Here is a 25,216-nt window from a genome sequence, read left to right as displayed (position 1 = left end):
GGATGGCGGCGGCGAGGCCGGGCGCTCTGGGCGCGGGCCCGGACGGCCGCGAGAGCTGCGGGCGGCCGCGGCCCGGCACCTACCTGTATCCTTGCGGGCGGAGGCCGGGGCGGGGGCAGGGTGTTGGTCGGCGTCGGGGTCTACATCTGGATCGGGGGCCATGGCCGGGTCTAGATTGGGATGGGGGCTGGGTCTAGATCGGGGTCGGGGTCTAGATAGGAGGCCATGGCCGGGTCTAGATTGGGATGGGGGCTGGGTCTAGATCAGGGCTGTGGCCCAGTCTAGATCGGGGTCAGGGGTCGGGTCTAGATCAGGACTGTGGCTATGGCAGTGTTCTAGATCGGGGTCGGGGGCTGGGTCTAGATCGGGGTTAAGGGTCGGGTCTAGACCAGGGATGTGGCCGCGGCCGAGTCTAGATCGGGGTCGGGGGCCGTGGCTGGGTCTAGATTGGAGTGGGGGCCATGGTCGGGTCTAGATCTAGATCAGGATCGGGGGCCGTGGCTGGGTCTAGATCTATATTTGGGGCCGTGGCTGGGTGAGTCTAGATTGGAGTGGGGCCATGGCCTGGTCTAGATCTAGATTAGGGTCAGGGCCAGGTCTAGATCTAGCTCGGGGTCGGGGGCCGTGGCCTGGTCTAGATCTAGATCAGGGCCATGGCTGGGTCTAGATTGGAGTGGGGGCCATGGTCGGGTCTAGATCTAGATCGGGGTCGGGGGCCGGGTCTGGATTGGGTCGGGACCTGGGCGGGGTGCGGGTAAAGGGGGGCGCGGGTCAAGGCGGGGAGGGGCAGGGTCGGCTGGGAGCGGCCTGGCCCACCCCCCTCCCCGGGTGTGGGAGGGCCATTGTCCCGTAGCACCCCCCCCCAGCTGTGCGCCCGCCCCTGCTACACCCTCCTTCCGACTTGCAGGTGGGACGTGTCCTTTGGGGAGCTGTCTGGCCACCAGGCACATTACCCACTGGCCACCCAGCTAACCATGGCCCTGCAGGAGGCCGCGCACGGCTGGTGATCGGAATTGTCGTAAGAGGCCCCGGCCCGAGACGGCCGTGGAGAGGGAGAGGTACCCGGACGTTCACACTCGGCGCTTAGTTCTGAGTTTTCCCAAAGAATTGGGTGAGACCACATTGAGTGCTAGTGACACTGTAGAAAACTGAAGTAGAGCCTGCTATTCCTTCCCAGAACCCAGGGTCCCGTCTTTTCTCAGAGTTGGCAGGGATGGTCCGTGGAAACCACCATCTTCCTTCTCAGGAAACAGTTTCCCTTTCCAAACTGATAATGAATATCCCTTCCCCCTTTTGCTTAACTGCACTGTCTCCAACTTGGGGGTGCTGCTTTCATTTCTAAGGCAAGTCACAAAGCGTTTAAGAGGAAGACAGGTGTGGGCGCAGAGCTCCACAGCGGTGACACACACTCAGAGGTGACACACACTCCCTCTCCTCCTTGGGCCAAGTTCATGAACCAGACCTTGCAGCAGGAGTTCATGGCTCCTCTCATCTCCATTATTCACCCCAAGGGATTTGTCATTTGCTCTTGCTGCTCCCCTAAATTGCCTTTTCAGAGGTCGTCTATGAATGTGATTCATCCCCTTGACGTCGTAGCTTCTTGAGCACTGAACTACTGTGACACTAATTTGTCTCTTGAATCAGACAGAATACAGGGGAAATAGCTCATTGGAAAAGCATATGTGTTCTCATCATTTTCATTTTTTTAAACAAATGTCATGTGAACATTGACATAAACACACACACAAATTATGAGTACATCAGCAATTTACTACTGTATCAGATGAATATTACCCAAAAGACTTTATTCTAGCCAGGCACTGGTGGCTCATGCCTGTTATCCTAGCTACTCAGGAGGCTGAGATCTGAGGATAGCAATTCAAACCCAGCACAGCAGGAAAGTCCCTTGGAGAGACTCTAATCTCCAATTAACTGCCAAAAAATCAGAAATGGAGCTGTGACTGGAAGTGGTAGAACACTGGCTTCCAGCAGAAGAGCTCAGGGACAGTGCCCAGGCTAAATTCAAGCCCTAGGACTGGCTCAAGAAAATAGAAGTACTTTATTCTAGAATTGTGATAACTTCCTATATTACTAAAAATATACATAATATAAAGCTAAAGTAAACAAATTGTTACTGATCAGTAGACAACCAAAAGACCAAAAAATAAAATCAGATGTGTGTTGGCTTATATTTTTGCTAGTATACATAAAGATTGTATATAATTTTATATACTATATGTGTGTATTACATATATATTAAAACTATATATGTAGAGAGAGAGGGAGAAAAGTGCTTTCATTTTAATTTGTTTAAGAGCCAGGAATCACGGCTAACACCTGTAATTCTAGCTGCAGGAAGCTAAAATTGGGAGGACTGTGGTTCAGAGCCACCCTGAGCAAAAATTTCAGAAGACTCAACAGAAAAACTGGGTGTGTTGGTATGTACCTGTCACCCCAGCTACTTTGGGGAGTATAATAGGAAGATCTCAGTCTAAGCCTAGTTAAAAAAATAAAAAAAAATCAAGATCCCATCTCCAATATATCCACAGCAAAAAGGGCCCACGCTGTATTGTGCCTGACTAGCAACCATGAGGCCCTATGTTCAATCCCAGGACCTCCAGGGGTATTGCATGCATGTAATGCCAGGTACTTGTCCAAAAGGGAGGATCACAGACCAAGGCAAACCTAAGCAAAATCAGAAGACTCCATACAAGGGCTACCTTCAGTACAGTTACACATGTTTCTACTTAGTGATGAGTCATTGAATAATTACATGGCAATGACTGTTTTCATTCAAAATAACAAGAGAAAAACACTGATAAGTCTGGTAATCAAAACAAATAAATTAGGGAAGTCAACAATATTAGTAAGGGGCTGGGAAGGTGGCTCGGTGGTAGAGTGCTTGCCTTGCATGCATGAGGCCATGAGTTCAATTCCTCAGCACCACATAAACAGAAAAGGTTGGAAGTGGCTCTGTGGCTCAAGTGTAGAACACTAGCCTTGAGCTGAAGAGCTGAGGGACAGCGCTCAGGCCTCTATAACCAAGCAAAAAACAAAAACAATATTAGTAACTTGAGGAAAGTTTATAGTTATATATGATAACTTTCAACTGATAATCAAAATATGCCATTTCTTCTCTCAGAACTTTTGCATTAACATGTGACTATGTATGATTGTCCAGGTGTGTTTTTTTTCTTAGCTTATGAGTAAATAGATAAATCGTATTTCCAAACATTACAAATAAGTTATTTGATCTTTAAATATTTGGATATTAATTTGATGCTTTAAAGGATCAGTTGAAACATTTAATTCATCTAGTTTATTTTTTATTTTATTTTATTTTTGTCGGTCGTGGGGCTTGAACTCTGGGCCTGGGCACTGTCCCTCAGCTCTTCAACTCAAAGTGAGCGCTCTACTGCTTGAGACATAGCGCCACTTCCAGTTTTCTAGTAGTTTATTGGAGATAAGAGTCTCTAGGACTTTCCTGCCCTGGCTGGCTTTGAACCGAGATCCTCAGATCTCAGCTACTGAGTAGCAAGGATGACAGGCGTGAGCCACCGGTGCCCGGCTTGTCTACTTTATACTAGGGAAATGTAGCCTTTCATTTGTTTATATACCTGCTTAAGAAAGTAACGTTAGTAAATTTTCAAATATCTGTGTAATAAAGATCAGCAGTCTCTTTATTGAGCTCATGATTTCTAAAAGTAATCCCTCCCACACCAGAGAAAGTGGTGTATACCTTATATTTCAATACCAGGTGAAGAATTTTTATATAAAACACTTTCTGATCGTATACTAACACTAATAATTGTTCCAAACAAACACCATTACATCATTAGCACAGGTGGTAATTATATTTGTCTGCTCATCACCATACCCACTGAAGACTTAAACTGTTGTTCTTAACTTACTGCTGGCATCAGAGACATGCAAATCCATCTAGAGAAAAACTTAGAAGAAGAGCGTCAAATATTACTGCAGCAACAAAAAATATGTCGGAACCAAGCTCGTAAATATTTTATGGAGTCTAACCGGAGAAAAAAGTGAGTCACTGTGCTTTCTCCAGAAGTTTAGAAAGCGCAAGCCGAGGAGACATCGGGTTTTCCTTTCGTAACGCGCTGTGAATCCAGTCATGACAGTGCTTTGTAAAACACCGATCAAGATTCAAATGGCTTTTTCAGTTGTGCTACTGATTTTCTGCAAAGGCAGCAAGATAGCAGGTTTTGTCTAGTTTGCTGACTTGTAACTGTGATAGTCTTTCCTTGGTAAGCCATGGACACAGCTCTAAATCACGATTAAATATTATCTTTATTTTCAGCATCACACTGTGATGATTAAAAATTATGATTACTTAATTTCTAATATTTCCTTTATATCATTTTCCTACTGTACCATCCTCATTCATTTACTTACAAAAATGGAAGAAACTGGAATGGCAGAAATGTGATTGATAGATTAATAACTTCCTACCAAAACTAAAAAGCTTTATAAACTGCAAAGTAAAATAATGAAAACTATCCAATTGCTGCTTAACATGTTTAGTTTTAAACAAAGACAGCAGTTCTGTATTTTTTGTTGTTTTCCCTGCCTTTCCTGCATTCTTTTTTTTTTGGGGGGGGGGAGGTCTGGTCGTGGGGCCTGAACTCTGGGCCTGGGCGCTGTCCCTCAGCTCTTCAGCTCAAGGCTAGCACTCTACCACTTGAACCATAGCGCCACTTCTAGCTTTTTCTTTTTTGCTTATGTGGTGCTGAGGAATCGAACCCAGGGCCTCATGCATGCAAGGCAAGCGCTCTACCACTGAGCCACCTTCCCAGCCCTCCTGCATTCTTATAACACACAAGTAACAGAAAATCCCTGGAGTTTATTAACTGCATCATTGGATATATGCTGCAAACCCCACTTGGGAAGATACAATTGTCTACCTGTAATTTTTTTCTGACGTCGTATTTCTCTTTACATTAACTCTTTATTCAAGTGGTTGAAATTAATTACTCTTATTTACTGTGTATCTTATACCTTTCACTGTTATTGTTTATCTATACCTTTTAACTTCTGAATCTAAAAGCACATGACCCAAGTGTTTGATAAGATGGTGACAGATTTTCATCTAAGTATGTTTTATGTACTAAAGTGTGATCACAACTTTTTTTTTTTTTTTCGGTCGTGGGGCTTGAACTCTGGGCCTGGGCGCTGTCCCTCAGCTCTTCAGCTCAAGGCGAGCACTCTACCACTTGAGCTACAGCGCCACTTCCGGTTTTCTGGTGGTTTATTGGAGATAGGAGTCTCACGGTTTCTCCTGCCCAGGCTGGCTTTGAACCGCGATCCTCAGATCTCAGCCTCCTGAGTAGCTAGGATTACAGGCATGAGCCACCAGCGCCCGGCTTGATCACAACATTTCTTAAAGTATTTTTTTCTCCATTTGTCATCCACACTGATACCTTCAGTTCTTGTTCCCAGTGGTGGTCAGTAGGAAACATTCCAAAATTAAATGCTGGCTGTTTTCCCCAGCTGCTTGAAATCATGTTTATTTTCTTCTTAGTATAATCTTGCACTCTTTCCCCCAATGGTAGCATTTTCCCAAATACATATATCACAGGGCTGGGAGTGCTTGCCTTGCACGCATGAGGCCCTGGGTTTGATAACCTCAACACCACATAAGCAGAAAAAGTCGGAAGTGGCACTGTGGCTCTAGTGGTAGAGCGCTAGCCTTGAGCTGAAGAGCTGAGGGACAGCGCCCAGGCCCTGTCAAAAAACAAAAACTATATATATATATATATATATATATATATACACACAACTTCCAAGATCGAGACGCCTTGGTGGAACCTGCAGGTACTCTTGGCACAGCCCATCCCTGCCCGCCACCCACCCTGAAACCTCTGACCTGCTCCTCTCCCTCTGTGCAAGGCTGTGCAGCATGTCTAGTGAACATGATTGACATACGTAACTTATGCAACATTCCATACTACAAAACACTTATTAATAGGACAGTGTTTTAAGACTATGTTTCTGGGTTAAGTTTTTATTTTAACTTACTATTCCTTTTATTTATTTTTGGAATAGAGCTTTTGAAGATAAACGAAAAGAACAAGAAGAAAGAGAATACCAAATTAGAGAACATATACTTCAACAGCGAAAACAGAAGTTTGAAGAAGTTACTGAAAAATTCCAGCGTGCTCATGTCCCCCTCTCACAGAGGAGGAGAGCAGGTACCCACCTTCTAGAACAAAAATGAAAAGAAAGAGGTTATAGGTCTGTGAAAGGTGCACTGATTTTGGGGTCCTTGTTTCCCATCTATATGGAAAAATCAAATCGGCAACTAAAAATATGGGTCTGAACTACAAGAGAAAGTCATGGAGTAAGAGTATATACTAGCTGGGTGCTGGTGGTTCACACCTGTAATCCTAGCTATTCAAGAGGCTGAGATCTAGCCAGCCACCGGGGGCTTATGCCTACAATCCTAGCTACACAGGAGGCTGAGAACTAAGGATCATAGTTCAAAGCCAGCCCAGGCGGGAAAGTCCCTGAGACTCTTATCTCCAATAAACCACTAGAAAACTGGAAGTGGTGCTATAGCTCAAGTAGTAGAGCGCTCGCCTTGAGCTGAAGAGTGCAGGGACAGCGCCCAAGCCCAGAGTTCAAGCCCCACGACTGACAAAAGAAAAAAAAAAGAGACTGAGATCTGAGGATCGCAGTTTGAGGCCAGTCTGGGCAGGAAAGTCTTATCTCTTACCTCCAATTAATCACCAGAAAACTGAAAGTAGAGCTGTGGCTCAAAGTGGTAGAGCCCTAGCCTTGAGCAAAAAAAGTTTAGGGACAGTGTTTAAGCTCTGATTTGAAGCCCCACAACCACCCACCAGCACCAACCAAAAAGAATGTATGCTTGCCAACACTGGTGGCTCATGCCTATGATCCTAGCTACTCAGGAGGCTGAGATCTGAGAATTGCTGTTCAAAGCCAGCCCAAGCAGAAAGTCTATGACACTCTTATCCAACTAATCACAGAAAAAGCTAGAAGTGGTGCTGTGGCTCAAGTGGTATAGAGTGCTAGTCTTGAGCAAAAAGGAGCTCAGGGACAGTGCCCAGGACCAGAGCTCAAGCCCCAGAACTGGCAGGCACACACACACAATTTATGCGTACGAGTAGCCAGTGGATAGATGTACAGTTGATAATGGAAATAATGAGAAAGAGTAGCTAAGTTGACCAGAGTATATGTGAATGCCAATCAGACTCTGCATCGCTTTGACGGAGTACATAGCATGAAACAAAAGAGCAGAGGATTTATTTTAGCTCCAAGTCTCAGAAGCTGCAGGCGATAGTCCTTGTTCTAACAATCCTGGGCCCAGGCCAAGGCAGAGCATTGAGCAACAGGAGCGAGGTCGGGAGGAAGCCAAAGTTTGTTGAGATGGGGGTCTTGCTAACATTTTCCTGACCCATGATCCTTCTGATCTCTGCCTCTTGCCAAGTAGCTGGGACTACAAACATGGGCAACCATGTCTGTAGAAATCTGTTCTCTTTATACAAGCATTTAAAAATACTATTTTCTTATTGACCAATTGGATTATAAAAAGACCATTGAATATAGAGTGATTCTTTACTATGTGACCTTTACTCTCCTTGTAGTTTTTCAAAAACCAGTTCCTCCATTAGAAGAGGCCCTCAAACAAATTCAGGAATCCAACTTAAATCCAGAAGTAAACATTCCCTTTTCTCACAGACCAGCAGTAAACTGGAGGTAAGTATTACTGTTTTAATTAGTATATTTTTATTAGTAGTTGTATATTATAATGTATGGCTTTCTTGATGCTGAATGTGTAGGTCTGTTGAACTCGGGCCCCTGCACTTGCTACAGGGAAATGCTCTGTCACTGTGCTCTGTTCCAGTCCAAGACTACTACTGTTCTCTGCTTTAGATTGTTTTGTTTATTTATTTGGGAAGAATAGAGTTTCTACAAGAGTGAAGTTAGAATGCTAATTCATTATCTTAAAAGTCTTTGACATTAAAAAATACTGCCCATATTAAACACTGTGGAAACAATTATCAAAGTTGTTTTAATAATTTTTTATTAATGTTTGCTTGGAAAATGAAATTGCTTTAACTGTAATAGATTTAGTTTTAAAAAAGACTTAGTGGTAGATATGCCACAAAGTTAAAAGAACCTTTTCCTTACTAAAAGTATTTTCAGTAAGGAAAATCCTTTCCTACATCTCAAAAAGGTCTTCTGGTTTCACTCCAAACTTTGATGAGTGAGTCATTTAAAAACACAGAATAGACCGCCCAGATAGATATCCCCTGCTGTCTGGGAGAAGGATAGGCACGAGTGGCAGCGTGCTTGCCTTGTCCACGAGGCCCGGGTCTGACCCAGCACAGAAAAGAAAAAGAGGAAGAAAAGGTAGAAAAATACCAAATTAGCGATGGTAGCCCTCAATATTTATGTACATGAAAGTATTCTAGTGAATTATGTTATTCTATTTCCTGTATATAACATTCCATTTTTAGAATTCAACTGGTCAATAATTCCCTTGATTAGGGCTAAAAGCAAACAAAAACTGCATCCCCCCACATTTCACTCAAGTTTAGAAAAGACCTCATGAAATGGAGAAGTCTTTTGTGTGTGTGTGTGCCAGTCCTGGGGCTTGAACTTAGGGCCTGTACGCAGTCCCTGAGCCTTTTTTTTTTTCTCAAGTCTAGTGCTCTACCACTTGAGCCACAGCTCACTTACAACTTTTTGCCGGTTGATTGGAGATAAGAGTCTCATGTACTTTCCTGTCCAGGCTGGCTTCAAACCATGATCCTCAGATCTCAGCCTCCTGAGAAGCTTGGGTTACAAAAGTCAGCCACTGGCACCCAACTTTAGCAAAACTTTGAAGAAAATAGGAGTTAACCCTGGAGGATGTGGGTGGAGGATGGGCAAAGCCGTGTACTGCAAGCAGTGAAAATGTGGGTGAATCAGAACACAAAATTCTGAAAGTCTGGCTAGCCATAAGATGGGAAAAGAAAGTGCACCTGTATGTTAAGAAATACAAAAGTTAAGGTAAGAGGATTTTAAGTAGTTGAGTAAGATCAAAATATTTAAAACTTACCATGGCAGTTTATCATGAACAATTGTGAATAATGGAGTAAAAGAAGAGGCTCTGTCAACAAATACAGAAAATCTGTGATTTAGAGTTCATGAGAAAGACCTGAGCTAATGTGAAGTGGAGGCAGCGGCTGTTGCGGGCTGTGGAGCAGGTGCGCCGTGGCAGGGGCCGCCTGTGCAGAGCGGCAGGCAGAGCTGCACTCAGGACAGCGGGACAGCCAGGGTCACCGCTAGGCTGTGGAAAGGGATGCCTTCGCAGAAACTAAGGAAAAAGTAGTTGACAGAGAGCAAATGGCTTCTAAAGAATCCTGAAGAAAGTGGCGCTGTAGCTCAAGTGGCAGAGCGCCTGCCTTAAGCTGAAAATGCTGAGGGACAGCGCCCAGGCCCAGAGCTCAAGCCCCATGACTGACCAAAAAAAAAAAGTTCAAATTTTGCCAGGCGCCGGTGGCTCAAGCCTGTCATCCTAGCTACTCAGGAGGCTGAGACCTGAGGATCACGGTTCAAAGCCAGCCTGGGCAGGAAAGTCTGTGAAACTCTTATCTCCAATAAACCACCAGAAAAACAGAAGTGGTGCTGTGGCTCAAGTGGTAGAGCGCTCACCTTGAGCTGAAGAGCTGAGGGACAGCGCCCAGGCCCAGAGTTCAAGCCCCACGACCGACCAAAAAAAAAAAAATCCTGAAGTAGTAGCATACCAACTTGTATCGGTCATGATCCTGGAAGGAAACAGGCACAAAGTAGTGTTCAGTTCAGTGCAAAGCACTTTGGAAGTTGTCAATAAATAATGAAGAAAGACCAGGGCTGTGAGTACTTCCAGAAGGGCATAAACATGGCCAGAAGTTTAACAGATGAAAAGCATATTTTTTTAGAGACTGATTAAAAAAACTTGAGACAGAAAAATAAGAACTGTGTTAAAAGAGGCGGGAGAGGATGTGCTTGCTAAGGTAACTTCAGACGGTTTCATCCGGCTGGTGTGGACAGTGAGAAGAAAGTAGTGGGCAGGTGGGTTAGGAGGGAGGCCTTGAATCACACCTATGTTCTAGAAATGGTGACTGAAAACTTTGAAGCAGGCATGCAGCATGCATTTATTTTGTGTAAGCGTTGCCAGAATAGAAAGAACTAGAAGCAACTCAAAAGTGAAGAGAAAGAGCCAGAGCTTTCCCAGAGCAGAGTAGGGGGTATGAGTTAAAAAATTAATGACTGTGGAGGAAAGGTAAATAGGGTCGGGGAAGGAAAACGTGAAAGGGGACGATAAGTTGTGAATCTGAAACATGTTCTGACTATGACTTCATGATACCCATATCTGTCTGTGTGTATAAATATCACATGGATGTTATATGTTTAAAAATCAACAACGCGTGATGAAGCTACAGAGAGAACACTATGGTTTTTTACTTGAAAAATTAGAATTCTCTCCACAGATATGTAATAGTATTAGTAATATATGTGGAAGTACCTTGTAAACTATAAACACTATACAAATATGAGATAGTAGAATATTAAGGATTAGGTGTGAGGTTGATGGAAATATTTTTATTATAAACATAACTAAACTACAAAAATCAAAGTGTTTTATGAACATAAAAACTGCTTCAGGAAATAGTGAGATGTAGGAATATCAATAAGAGACTAGAATTCTAAACATATAATAAGTCTTCCTAGTTCCTGAGAGTAAAAGAAGGTATATTCTCACTCACATTCAGTGTTCCCTTGTTAATAAAATGAGATTATTAGATATCTATCTCCAATATCCATGTATTGTGGTGAGAAGGATGCTTCTAGAACCACATGCTACCCTGAAAAGGCTATCCAGAGGTGACCTTTATTTGCCTTTTGTACCAGTGTTTTAAACAAAATTGTCCAGGCCATGTTTGTGTGAACGTATGACTAACAGACTTCTGGAAATGCTCTGAGCTCAAGGACTGAGCAGAGGGAGCCTGGCTGGGCTGTGTACATCTCAGCCTCTGAGCTCAAGGACTGAGCAGAGGGAGCCTGGCTGGGCTGTGTACATCTCAGCCTCTGAGCTCAAGGACTGAGCAGAGGGAGCCTGGCTGTCCTGTGTACTTCTCAACCCCTGGGAAAGGCTCTGGCTGACCATGGAAGATCATGCCTCCAGCCACACCCACAGAGGCAGCCCAGCACATGGTTCTCCATCATAACAAGGCTCTTTCTCCCTGCCTGTCCCATGCTTTCCACTTGTGCAGGTCCATCCCTGCCTGTCCAGCTATCTCCACACACAATCCCGGCTCGTTTGATCAGCTGCCCCCTTCCCGGGGCCCCGTGTCATCCCACCACTCCCAAATTCTTCCTAGCTACCCAGCTGTGTCTCCCACCCGCCAGACCCGTCCCCTGCCATCTGTCCCCTCCACTCTCTCAAAGGCCTGTCTGCCAGCCCCATTTCTGTCCTACCCACTCAAACATCTCCCGCGTCCGCCAGCCCCAGCTACGCCCAGCTTTTCTAACAGTTTCCCTCGTCCCCCAGCCCCTGTTCCCTCTGACCCACCTAACTTTCGACCACACCCATCCTTAAGTTCTCCAGTTATTCCTGATCCTGACTCACAGAACAAGTTATTTCATAAAACTTTAAGACCCAAACGTCTCCTTCCAGCACCGCATTCTACCCCAGCCTCCCTAGTGCCTGCCCTTGCTCGCCGGTCCCTTCCCACTCGACTGGGTGCTTCCCCCGCCCCTCTGGAAGCGCTCCCTAGTTTGAAGCCTTCCTGCGTGTCCGCTCAGCCTCCTAAGCCACTCTCCACCCTGTCTCGTGTCCATCCATTGCCTGAACGTCTTTTCCAGTCAGTTCAGCAATCTGTTCTACAAGCCACATGGTCACACCAACCACAGGTCTTTGCAGACCAGCCGCCTGCCCCAGTTCTCTCCCATCCACCGCCCCGTGGCTCTCCATCTGCTGTGCCTTCACCACGTCCCATGTCAGCGTCATCCTCTCCACCCTCCCTAGTGCTCTCTGCCCCCTCCTCGCCTTCCCCCCCCTTGCCTTCCTCTTCTCCCTCATCTGCCCCTCTTGTGCCCTCTCCTTTGCAGTCATCTTCCTCTCCATGTTTGTCCCCAACTTACTTTGCTTTTCCCTCTCCAGTGTCTCCCGTTTCTTCTTCCTTTGTGATTTCCTCTTTCCCTCCCATGCTTCTCTCTCCTTCTCTCTCCACCTCTCCCTCTCCTTTCATTCCTATCCATCCATTCAGTCCTCCTCACGGGGGAAAGAAGGTAGAGAAGAGAAGAGAAGAAAGTCGAGTAGAGAAGAAAGGAATAGAGAAGAAAAAGTTGAGAGACGACAACTTTAAAGGTAAATAATTGGAGTTTATTAGACATTTTGTAGACTTAGCTTTATTTTATTTGGAAAGGATGACTGAAAGGGAAGAATTCTGTAGAAGCAGGGAAGCATATATAAAAAAAAAAAAAGGAAGAGACAGAAACAGACCCTCAATGTTCAGGAACTTGCTCTTCTGATCTCCCCATTAGAACAGAGAGATAGGAATGGAATTATTACTGACCTCGACTATTTTGGTTGGTCCAAATAAAGATACATACGGGTTTTGGAGATAGATATATGTTACTTGCAGCCATATGTCCCTCGCCAAAACGTTTTTATCCTCATCGAGTTGGTAAGGAGTGAATTGAACTGGTAATAAACGCCCTAGGATCCGAACCAGCAGCCACAGTGCACAGGCAGTCAGCTTTCTATTATCCACATTTCTGTCCCAGCCTCCCCAACAAAGTCTCACTAAACTCTTTGCTTTGCACTATATCCTGAAATGTAGTATGCTATTGGTTTCCAGGTGATAGAAGATAAGGTAATTTTGATGTGATACCTTGGCACATAAGTAAATGCTGTATTGAAGATACCTCTTCTATAGCATCCAATTGCATTTGCTTTTCTGAAACAATTTAAAAACAAATGTTGGTAGAGCACTAGCCAGTGAGTAAATGCGTCAGGTACCAAGTTTGAGTTCCAGTCTCAGACCAAAAACAAACAACACTGTTTATTAAGAGCCAAGTTCCCAAACCTCCTTAAGCACGGTTCATTATTTCTATCTGCTTGAGTCTTCAGCTTTCTTCAGTTGTAGGAGAATGGATTAGCCTGGTTTTAACTCAGAACAAAGGGTAATGAGGACTGTTTTTGTCCTTACGGGGATACTCTTAAAGAACCAAGCACGGGACCTGACACCATTTACAGGAGATACTTCTACTCCGCCAGATGATAAAAGAAGGGGTGGGATAAGGTCGTGAGTAATTGGGCATTCCTACCTGACAGTCTCCATTATTGGCACAGTGGTCTCACAACCATTTTTGTTTTTGTTTTTTGTATTATTGAATGCTTTCAGTTCACCATTCTAATATATCTATCTATTTCTCCAATATCCTTATATGAGATTATCTGACACATGCACTCCTATAACACAAATGTATCATTTGTCTACTTATAGAAACTAATTTTATTTAAATGTGCTAAGTATCTGTATGTCTGTTCACAGAGCTCTAGATTCTGCCTTGTCTTCAGCCTTGTCAAATGACAAGTATAAGAAACATCTCAGATCCAAAACCAATTGTGATAAAGAAGTGAAGGACCACAGCACGGCAAACATGGCTGCTAACAGGAGCATGTTTCAGCTGCAGTTGGAGGAGACGCAGAAGCGCCTAGAAGATCAGCGCTTGAGCAGTTTGCAAGTATGAAACTGTAATTGTGCCGCTAAGACTTGGGTCCAGTGTTCTCTACCAGATACAGAAGTGTATCTTGTTGGCTAAGTGTGAGCCAGAGAGGGTGTGAGGTACTCAACACAGATTTATCACAGACACTGGAAAAAAACTTTAGCGTTTACTTTTTCTTATATTTTTCCCAAGTTCCTTTCTTTTTCTTCTAGTCTTCTTTTTTCACTTCCTATTTCAAAAATACTATGCTTACTGAGTGTTACTTTATGACAAACATGTAAGCTATTTGAAAGTACAATGTAAAGGCAGTATGAGTAATAGAGCTCATTATAAAAAGGAACCTTAAAATTGTATCACATGTTGCATGAGATTCTTATTTGAAATGTAACAGAAGTTACTAATCTCTCCTAGCAGGGCATTTATTTTGATCTTTTTTTGTTCCACAAATGAGTATCAGCCGATTCCTTCCTGTAAATATTTTCACACATTTATGAGATTGTCAGTTGGTCAATATCAAGATTAAATCCATCCTATAGTTATAGTTAGTTATCTAGGAGAATTTTAAAAATAATACTTTTGTTGTTGTTGTTGTTCGGTCGTGGGGCTTGAACTCTGGGTTTGGGTGCTGTCCCTGTGCTCTTCAGCTCAAGGCGAGCGCTCTACCGCTTAGGCTACAGCACCACTTCAGGTTTTCTAGTGGTTTATTGGAGATAAGCGTCTCACGGACTTTCTTGCCCAGGCTGGCTTTGAACTGCGATCCTCAGATCTCAGCCTCCTGAGTAGCTAGGATTACAGGTGTGAGCCACCGACGCTGAGCTAAAAATACCATTTTTATGGGCCCCATCCAAATGTTAAATCATCAGGGCCCAGGAATAGATATTCTGACAAAGTGCCTATGCAAGCAGGTCTACAGCAGACCACAGGATTCACCTCTGCCAGACAGGGCAACTCCTCTTCCAGCACAAGGGCAAATTCAAGTCTTAAAGCGTTTAGCAGTCTCAGTCAAGTTCAATGACTGTCTCAGGAAAAAAAATAGTTTTTAAATAACTATTTTTCAAAGTTTTACTTGCTATTACAAAACATTCAAAAGCCCAGAGTTGAGTGATAGTTGCCATTTTCATTACTTTGGTATATTTACTGTTAGCATTATTGAGGCCAGAAAGTGCCTTTGCTTGTCTGAAATAAACTCTCAGCCATTCAATCTCTAGTTAGAAAGAAAGAAGAAAACTCCACATTTGAAATAGAATAGCAGCACAAAAATTAATTCTAAGCCATATTATGTCTAAAATAATTGGAAAAGTTAGGAGTTGAAATTAAAGTCAGCATATATTTCTATAGATCTTTGCTACTCCCGTTTTTCCCCTGAGAGATAGAGTCCTCACGAGCCTTCACCGCTGTATTCATATTCTTCTGTTAATAGGCCAGTATTGAGACTTCAGTAACAACAGTGTAAGTCATTAAAGTTTGCCATTTAAAACATTTTAAGGTATAAACAATGTTCTTTTTCTCCCCTAGAAATTTTATGACCAAGTTCATCAGATCACCAATTCTGAGACCCTCTCAAGTATAGACAGCCTGGAGGCTGGGGAGCGCGAAGAGGTGTACCTAACGTTTAATGACGCGCCGTCAGCACAAGAGGATTCTGCTCCCCTCTTACCAGCAAACATACAGTCAACTCATCTAAACTGCTCTGATGATAATAAACTGTTTTTCTCAAAAGTTCAACATATAAATAATTGGCTTACAAATTTGGATGCTCATGGTACTCAAAATGTCACACCTTCCCCAGATATTTCCAATCAGCCGATTGTTGCCCCTCCCCAGGAGCATCTCGGTAATAAAGAACAAAATCCATGTGCTGTGAGTGGAACTGTGGATGGAGCTGTGAGTGCTGCCAGGAGTCCCGTCATCTTTGTGTACAGCCCGCCTGTAGCAGCGCTGGATAAGAAGGACAAGAAGAGCTCTGGAATGGCCACCTGGAGGCGCACGGCCAGCTCGGGGGCGGGCGGCAAGGAGAGGGGCCCAGTCACTGAGCGCGCTCCGTTCCCAGTCAGCAGAACCTGGACCAGCTCACCCGCTGCCGCTCAGAAAGCAGCCACACCCTCACACCAAAAGAAATTATCTGAGTCAACTCAAGGAAATGGAACATCTTCAGGCCCGGCTTCATGTGTACCAAGGGCAACAGCTTTCTTTCCTCCGTCTAATCGACAGTGTGCCAGGACTGTACCGATGAGCAATATGCACATAAAAGAAATTGACCCAGTGCAGTGTTCAGATAAGCTAGATGAATTGGAAGACATGCAAGAAGAAAAGATAAAATATTTCAATTGTAATAAAGAAGAGTTGCCTTTCTTTTCAGACAGTTTCAAAGCTACCGCTGTACCTCAAAATCCTGATTCAAAAGACAAAAAACAAAAGGCATCATTGTCTAATGTAAACGACTTACTTGACCAGCACAAGAAAATGAAATATGATAGCCATGAGCAAAGTAGTGTGAGGTTTCTTAAAAGCATTTTAAAGAAAGATTCTAAATACAAGCATAACTATCTGCAGACACTGATCACAAATCAAGGCTTTAAGTTTAGAAACCAAAAAGCAGCAGCTATCAGGGATAGTATTGAACTAACAAAGGTAAAGGAAAAAGGCGCAGAGATTCCAAAGATGAGTAAAAAACTAAGGTGGTTTGATGAAAGTGGGCATCAAGCGGAGAGTGCTGAGGACTGCGGCTTCCTGAGGGACCGAGCCGGAACTACTCCACAGTGTCCAGGGCAGAGTGAGGCCAGCAGCCACGCAGCCAGCGCCCCCGCCCATGCTGTAAGTTCTGTGGATGGAACAGATCCCAAGCTTGATTCTGTCTCTGGAGATGTTGCTAATTTAGAAGGATCTGGAATAGACCACGTGCCTTTGAACTGCTCTACGCCTTCAGGTTATAACTTCATTAAACAAGCCTGGGCGGCATCTAAAAAAGAAGAAAGCAAAGCCCCTGCACAGAGTGGAGATTCTAAAACCCAGAAGGGTAATCCTCCCCCAGGCGGAGCGAAGGCCACTGGGAGAGCGGGATCCGCAAGAGCCCAGTCCACCTTTGTGTATGTGAACAGGAAAGGCACTGTCGTCCAGACGCAGTCCGCAAGCAGAGGCAACTCCTTTGTACAGACTCAGGGCAGACTAATCATACCTCACCCTCCTCCCAAAGCAACAGCAAAGATCCAAAGTGGTGAAAATACACACATGTGCCAGTGTCAATCCGCAATGCCTGCAGGTTCCCCAAACGCGATTACACAGAACTGCTGTAATTCAAAACACGTCCTTCCAGCAGAACACAGCCTGAATCCATGGAGCCAGGAAAGTGATCCGCCCCAGCCAGATGCTCACTCAGACCTGGTCACTGTGATGCCCTCTCCCCCGTCCTACTATTCTTCCCAGTGCCACACCTTCACGAAAGCAAGTCACCCAAACAGCCCGCACGTGGTCACCCCGCAGGGTGACACTCACTGCCCCCAAACGAGTCCTGCTTATGAGGGACGTTATCAGTCAATGTATCTTAGAAACACTAAAGAACAGCTGATTCCCTCGTGGAAAAAAGAGAATACTAATCTGTGCCAAAGTGAGAGAGCCACTGGTAAGAATGCCTTTGCGCAACTTTTCCTTACTGGTATTAAATTAACAGTTTGGTCTTATAAAAATAACTTGCCTCCCTAATAATTGGATCCAGGAGTTAAAGCTTGGCCTAACCTGTGCTGAACTAAGAAACTCTTTTCAGCCTCCATTTTTTTATGACATCTCAAGACATTTTCAAGAACACGGAATAGGATCTCTTCTTGTCCCATACTAGTCTGACATGACCAGTGTAGCCACACACTCTATAAAAGTGTGCACAGTGGAAAACACTGTTTAAATTATCCTAAGTAAGTGAATATTAGAGCATATTCCTTTATTTTTCTTTAAAATTATTAAAGAGCTATAAGCTAATAGATGTGCCTAAACCCCTCCCCACTTTCCAAAATAGTGACAACTCAGATTTGATCTGCTCTATACCTCATTTGAGGAATAAAATGATACCATTATCTTAAGCTTTTTCAAAATTCTTGAGAAAAAAAATATGCATTGTATTCATACACCGCTTTCTTAAATGGCAGCTCCTTTGTACAACTATTTAAAGATAATTTTTAATACTTCTCATCTATTAAAAAAGGTCAGTTAAATGCCATTGCTCTTAGTGGTGCTCAGCCGTGCCCGCTTGCCCTCCCCTTGCGTTACTACTGACAGCCAGGTACCTGCCACTCCCCTGCAGGAACGACCGTTGCCCTGAAGACGGGCTTTCAGCACCTTCCCCTTTTGTGAGGACTTGTTTGGGCACTGCAGTAGATGAAATCCTGCTCAAGCCCCAGAGCACTGAGGCCAGCCGGCCCTCACCTTGGCCTCTGCGGCGCAGCTGCCGCAGTGAGACCGCGCATCACAGGAAGCAGGCTTCCTTCTTCAATACAAGTGGAGCCTGGAATGCCAATATGCTCTTCCTGCACACTAGTGGCCTGTCTCACCTGCCTGGCCCCCAGGACCTCTGGAGGTCGCTGCTTTAACCATAAAACCCTTCAGGAGCAAGACAGATTTTATTTTTTTTTATTTTTTTTTTTTTTTGGTCAGTCATGGGGCTTGAACTCTGGGCCTGGGCGCTGTCCCTCAGCTCTTCAGCTCAAGGCAAATGCTCTACCACTTGAGCCACAGCACCACTTCCAGTTTTCTAGTGGTTTATTGGAAATAAGAGTCTCGCAGACTTTCCTGCCCAGGCTGGCTTTGAACCGTGATCCTCAGATCTCAGTCTCCTGAGTAGTTAGGATGACAGGCGTGAGCCACCAGAGCCCGGCTTCAAATGTTTTGAACTGTGCTCTGTATAGAACAAGTATATGAAATGTACAGTTTTCTGTGACATTGGAAGGCACCTGGAAATTTGTAATAGATACATACTATCTACTCAACTTGCATAATTGTTGACCCTGTGCTGGCATTTGTTTAAGGTTCTACTGTTACAAGAAGAAAACGAATTATTGATAATAAACGGAGAACTCTTTTAGAGCAAGAGACAAAATTCCGTGGGCGTGCAGGACAGAAGTACAGTGAGCAAATGATTGTAAGTATGATATTAATAAAAAGTTTGCAAGAATGAAAAATCACTTGAAAAGCGAATGCTCTTCAAGTACTTACTGGGCTCTTGCAAACCGCTATTTACCCCAACCACGGGGTAATGAGAGCCACCAAGGGGCTCTCATTGGCGGCTATTTGCATTCCCTGGCTGTGTTCTATTTGACCGCAATGGCCCAGTTCAGTGAAGATTCTAAAACAACTGTAAGAAAGCATGGAGGGGCACACCTGTAATCCCAGCACTCCGCCAGCCTCCATAGCAAACCCTGCCTCAACATGGGAAGGAAGGAATGTCCAAGACAACTCTACTATCTGAAATTTCCCATTGTACATAAGATACTTCTAAAATACTTGGGACCCTAGAAAAGCCTTAATCTAGTAGTAGCTATTAGTTTCCAAAAATAAGTAGGGGCTGGGAAGGTGGCTCAATGGTAGAGCGCTTGCCTTGCAAGCCTGAGGCCCTGGGTTCGATTCCTCAGCACCATATAAGCAAAAAGAAAAAAGCCGGACGTGGCGCTGTGGCTCAAGGGGTAGAGCGCTAGCCTTGAGCTGAAGAGCTGAGGGACAGCACCCAGGCCCAGAGTTCAGACCCCACGACCGGACCCAAAAATAAATAAATAAACAAGTAGAAGAACCAAGTTACATGAATAATGGTAGTTTAAAATACAGATAAAGCAATTAAAAGCTCTCAGTGTCCATGTATCGCAAATTTCAAATGTGAAATTAAATTGACTGAATATTTTATTTGTTACAGAATTTTGGACAAAATGTTCAACTAACTTTAAGTGAGCCACAACATACTAAAAGTGGTTCTCCTAACATGGAAGAAGGTATGTAATATTGAAGAAGGTAGGTTTTATTTAAATGTTCTCAGAGCTTTTTTTAAACCTTTGTTTTCCACATATTTTCTCAAGTGTTTATGATTATGTGATTGCAAAAGCACCACTGGGACCTGAACTCTCCTCACCCCCCAGCATCATCTGTTTATTACCAGATTTTCATGAACTAATAATATTGTGCTCAATATTTTCTACATCAAAGTATCTTCGAAATTGTCAATTATTTCTGTAAGATTTACAGAATTAAAATTACAGTACTTGGTAGCTATAACCAATAAATATTTGTTGAATAAAACTGAATATTAAATGAATACTGGATTAAAGGAAATAATCATTGATAGGGATATATATATATATATATATATATATATATATATATATATCTATGTTAAGGTATTTTCCTGAAAAGTATTATCATTCAGCTGGGTGCCTGTGGCGCACACCTGTAATCTTAGCTACTCAGGAGGCCAAGATCTGAGGATTGCAGTTTGAAGCCAGCCCAGGCAGAAAAGTCCCTGAGAGACTCTTATCTCCAATAAACCACTCAAAAACTAGAAGTGGCTCGAGTGACGGCACCCAGGTCCTGATTGATTCCAAGCCCCACAACTGACAAAAAAAAAGTATTATCATTCAAGACTCCTTCAGTGATAGGTGTTAACTTTAGGCACAATCACTTCTTGGTTTTGCTTATGTGATAGGCAGATAGTTATCATTGTTGATTCAGACTTTGATCTTGTTTTTATTAACAATAGACGTCTTTTTGGTGAGTTGACTCTTCATATTCTTTTTCCCCGTATAGTACAGCTTTGCTATTTTCTTTCTGATTTCTGCAATTACTGGAATACTTCGTATTCTAAGTATTAGAAATAATCTTAGCATTATTAATATTAGTTGCAAGTTTTTTACTATTTTACTTTTTCTGCTACTTTAATTTTTCATTAGTATCTTACTATTTACTATTCCTTTTTTTCCACCTCTGGCATATGTGTGTTTTTCTGTATGCCTTCACAGCTAAGCATATTAGAAGGGCTGATCCCCAGACAAAAAGATCAAAGAATAATTGATGGCAAGTTTCTGTAGTTTCAGATAGTACCCTCGCGTTTTTGATGGCTGAAAAGCTAGTGAAAACTTCATTGCCTGAGGATGAAATTCTTACTGTCTTGAATAGCAAGCAGCTACAGACACCAAGCCTGGCTTTAACTAAAACCCAGCAGTCCAATATCTCTGCACTGTCAGCTGAAGAAGAGAAGATCCTGCACTCCCTTGAGCACCTCGACGAAAGGCTGCACTGTGAGTGTGGAGCAGCGTCCTTTGCAAGAAGCGTGGCATTACGGGCCCAGGCTACCTCAGCTTACAAATCCCATGGTGTCTGTCACCTGTTCCACAGAGCACAGGGCTCAGGCCTGTAAGCTTAACCATTCAGGTGGCTGAGATCTGAGTATTGATTGCAGCCAACCAAGATAGGAAAGGCCAGGACATGCTTATCTCTAATTAATCACCAAAAAACCAGAAGTTGGAATTGTAGCTCAAGTAGCAGACTCCCAGTCTTGAGCAAAAAAGCTCAGGGACATTGCCCAGGCTCTGAGTTCAAACCCCAGTATGGGTACAAACAAAAACAAAAATTAGGATACCCAAATCAAGTTAATAACTTGGGGAAAATTTTCATTTCTATTAGACATTCCTAGTTTTTTTGTTTGAGGGGCGTGTGTGCGTCTGTGTGTGTCTGTGTGTGCGTGTATGAGAGAGAAAGAGAGACAGAAACAGAGACAGAGGGAGAGAGAGACAGTAGATAGGGCCTTTCACTTGCTAGGTAGGCTCTTCACCACTTGAGCCATACCCTCCTCCCATTTATCTGTCAGTTTTTTCTGGTAGGGTGTGTGGTTTTGACCTGGCTCAGCCCAGACCACAGACTAGGCTTCACCTCCTGGGTTTCTGGATTACAAATGTCAGCCACTCCATCCAGCATACATGTCTGTATATTTGAATGCTTCATATGAAAGATTCTGCTCATATTATTTTCAGTCATATTCTTCTCTACTTATCATTATGTGGACTAAATAGCCTCACAGCTAAAAAGATGAGTATTGATCAAATTACTCACGTTCTATGCCTTAGAAGTTAAGTGAGCAGTTCTCTTTTTCCTTAGGTGCTGCAAGGACGAAATTTACTTTTTTTAAAAAAAAGATAAAGATGGGGCTGGGAAGGTGGCTCAGTGGTAGAGCGCTTGCCTTGCATGCACAAGGCCCTGGGTTTGATTCCTCAGCACCACATAAACAGAAAAAGCCGGAAGTGGCGCTGTGGCTCAAGTGGTAGAGCGCTAGCCTTGAACTGAAGAGCTGAGGGACAGCGCCCAGGCCCAGAGTTCAGGCCCCATGACTGGACCCCCCCAAAAAATACATAAAAATAAAAAAATATTCTATGTTTGGACCTAATTTAAGTATAGGCTGTAGTCAATAGAAAATGAGTCTTGCTCAGTTTTAAATATTTGACACACAAGACTTTAACATTGAGTTATTTTAGTTTTATCTTTTCTCTTTATGTAATTAACTGAATTTTTTGTCTCATGGTACAATTTTTCAGATGTACAAGAAATAATTTACAGAAATCCATCTATCAGAAATACTTTACAATTACTACCAGTTCTGGTAAGTACTTAAGGAAGGTCTTCGCTTCTGTTTAGATACTAGCATGATGTGACGCGTCAATACAGTAAGACCTTGCTTAACTTTTTTTTAATGGTAAGAACTCTTTGTTGACATTGAAGTTCCAGACTTTTAGGTAGGTAATCTGTTTGGAAACTCCCAGGAAGTTGACATCTGGCCATGACCACTGCCCCTCCACATACAGGTTCCTGGTGGGTTCAAAACTAAACTTTACTATTGGGAATCTTGTAAAGCTGCATATGTAAATCAAAACAGTCTCTGGGGCCTAATGCAGAGACAGACACACACAGGTGGTACTGGAGCGTGGCTGCGGTGTGGGGAAGTATGGTTTCCCACACTGAGGAGCGCGCCAGTCTTCCCCAGTGCTCCTTCCATTCCCCCACAAAACCTGCCCTCCTTCATAATCCTTATGTCAGTCAATGCCATCTTCCACCAGATTTCCAGACAAGTATTTTCCTCACCGGACTTCTCACTGTTGCATTCCCAAAGCCTGCAAGTCTTCCTGACTTTATGCACCAAATGCACCTCGTCTCCGTCCACTCCTAATGGTAGTGTACTAAGTTTAGGAATTTGGAAGTGGAGGTGTGGCTCAATGGTAGATTGCCAGCCTTGAGCAGAGAAAGCCACATGAGAGCACAAGGGTCTGAGTTCAAGTCCCAGCACTGGCACAAACAAAACAAAGAGAATTTCTCCATCTGGAGTCATGGCGATGCGCTTACTCTGGCTTCAGTCCTAGTGCCACAGAAAGAAGACCGCATCGTGTTCACAGTAACAGGTATCTAGAAGAGGAGGACTGGATGCTCACAAAGTCATAAGGAGAGGGAAATATTTACTACCTTGATTTGAAAAGTACATGTTTTACGTGAAAAGTTTGAGGAGCAGAGGTACAGCTCACCAGTGGGTTGCTTATCTAGTGTGCCTGAGACCCTGAGAGTTCAACTCCCAACCACATCCACACAAAAGTTTGAGAAAATGGAAATGTTCACTATCGTCATTTGATTATTAAACATTATGTACATATGTTAAATTGCAACACCACATCTCCAAAACATGTACACTTACAACAACAATGTTTTAATGTGCTTAAGAAGAATTGTCACATTTCATCTGGACCGTTTCAAATATCTCTAGGTTTGATCTCCAACTCATCTTTCACACCACCATCTCCAGAATAATCTCTTTTAAATAGCAATGTGAACATAGCACTCTCCTCAGTAGTCGTCTGTCACCTAAAAGAGCAAAGCCAAGTACCGGAGAGAGGCATTCAGACCTTTCAGCTTTGCTCTCAGCTCACCTTTCACCCTAGGCTGAGTAGATGGCAGATCTCCACTGTCATCCACCTGGGAAGGCTCGCGCTGCCCAGGCTTTGTCCTAACATTTAGAATCTCCCTTTTGGCAATCACACAGCTTTTCTTTTTTAGTTTCTCTTCATTCAATCAACAGGCAGTACCTGAGTTGCTTCCGCTGCGTCAGGCCCTCTGCAAGGGCTCTGAGTGGGGGGGGGGAGGTGGAGGAGGAGAGGGGAAGGCAAGGCGTCTGCTGTGGTGGGGACTGCGTGCTTGTGGGCCTCACCGTCAGGGCTGCTGCGGGGCACGGCTGGAGGTGAACTTCCACTCCTCAGAACTGCAATCTCAGAGGCGGAAGCTTCACCTCACGGAAGTTTACTTTATATAAAATTAGTGTGTTCTTAACAATCACCCTCCTGTTAATTCTTTAGTCTTAAATAAGTTGTTAAACACTCCTAGAATCTAGTACAGTTTCCCAGGGCTTCTGTAGAAAATAAAATCATTCGGCTTGACTGTTTACACAACAGATGATAGAAATCTCATCAATGTCACCAATAGCAAAGAATAAAGATGATCATGGATTGTTGATACAATGCCTTACCTAGTAGCACTCAGCTTTGCTAAAATAGATTTATAGCATTTAGCAGTTTGGGTTAAGAAACATGGCATGAAGGTGCACATCTATAATCTCAACACTCAGGAAGCAAAGGCAGAAGGATCGAGAATCTCAGGATGGCTATACAGCAAAACCCTGTCCCGAAAAAAGGTTCAGTTATTAGTTCAGTCTTGTTAAAACTATAATCTAGTAGGAGATTCACCTGTTACGCGTCTCTGCATATCACAGTAAAGGAATGTTCTGGAACTGTTTTACAGAATAGCCAGCCAAGGGCCAGTCCACTTCCTGATGTTGGATCCAGAACGCAAAGAAAATGCTGATGAAGTATGAAATAACTATATTGAACTGAATCATTCTTTTTGAGAATTCCCTGTAAATATATATTTCTGCATTCGTCAATGATTTAAAACACTATAAAAATAAGACAGAACATAGGTAATGGAGATAAATTGGCTAGTTTACACTTATACCACAAATTATACTTTATTACGTATTTTATTGATACATTTTTAAATGAATGGAAATATATTGTTTTCAGCAAGCATGCTGCTATATAAATTATATTTAAAAATAAGAGGCTATTTTGTTATTCAAATTATGTATTAGTTGCAGTTGCGAAGCTTTGTTTTCTGAAATTCGTAATAAATTCTGTTAAATTTCTGCACAGTGGTATATAATTAATAACATCCCATATAAATAGCAGCTGCTCAAGGTTTTGCAGGGTCTGCATACTTCAGGAATGCTACAAAGTGGTCTTGTTATCAACTCTGCATGCTAGACAGTTAATAGTGCCACTTTATCTGGGTAATTCATCTTTTTTTTTTTTTTGGTCGGTCTTGGGGCTTGAACACTGGGCCTGGGCGCTGTCCCTCAGCTCTTCAGCTCAAGGCTAGCGCTCTACCACTTGAGCCACAGCGCCACTTCCGGTTTTCTAGT

General features: G+C 43.3%; 1 protein-coding gene across 1 annotated transcript; it reads left to right on the top strand.

The window, feature by feature from the left end:
- The first annotated feature begins 2 nt into the window (after positions 1 to 2).
- On the top strand, positions 3 to 24,884 carry Cep126 (centrosomal protein 126kDa). The gene is made up of 11 exons (XM_013009531.1): positions 3 to 85; positions 3,924 to 4,043; positions 6,064 to 6,209; positions 7,623 to 7,734; positions 13,566 to 13,758; positions 15,256 to 17,359; positions 18,753 to 18,865; positions 19,631 to 19,706; positions 20,796 to 21,005; positions 22,296 to 22,360; positions 24,538 to 24,884. Exons 1-11 carry the CDS (start codon positions 3 to 5, stop codon positions 24,598 to 24,600), a joined length of 3,285 nt encoding a protein of 1,094 aa, XP_012864985.1. The 3' UTR covers positions 24,601 to 24,884.
- Positions 24,885 to 25,216: the final 332 nt, after the last annotated feature.

This window comes from Dipodomys ordii, unplaced genomic scaffold, assembly GCF_000151885.1.
Source record: "Dipodomys ordii isolate 6190 unplaced genomic scaffold, Dord_2.0 Scaffold10, whole genome shotgun sequence".
NCBI lineage: Eukaryota > Metazoa > Chordata > Mammalia > Rodentia > Heteromyidae > Dipodomys > Dipodomys ordii.
Note: the sequence above shows the minus strand (reverse complement) of the source record. Positions and strands in the feature narration are given on the sequence as shown.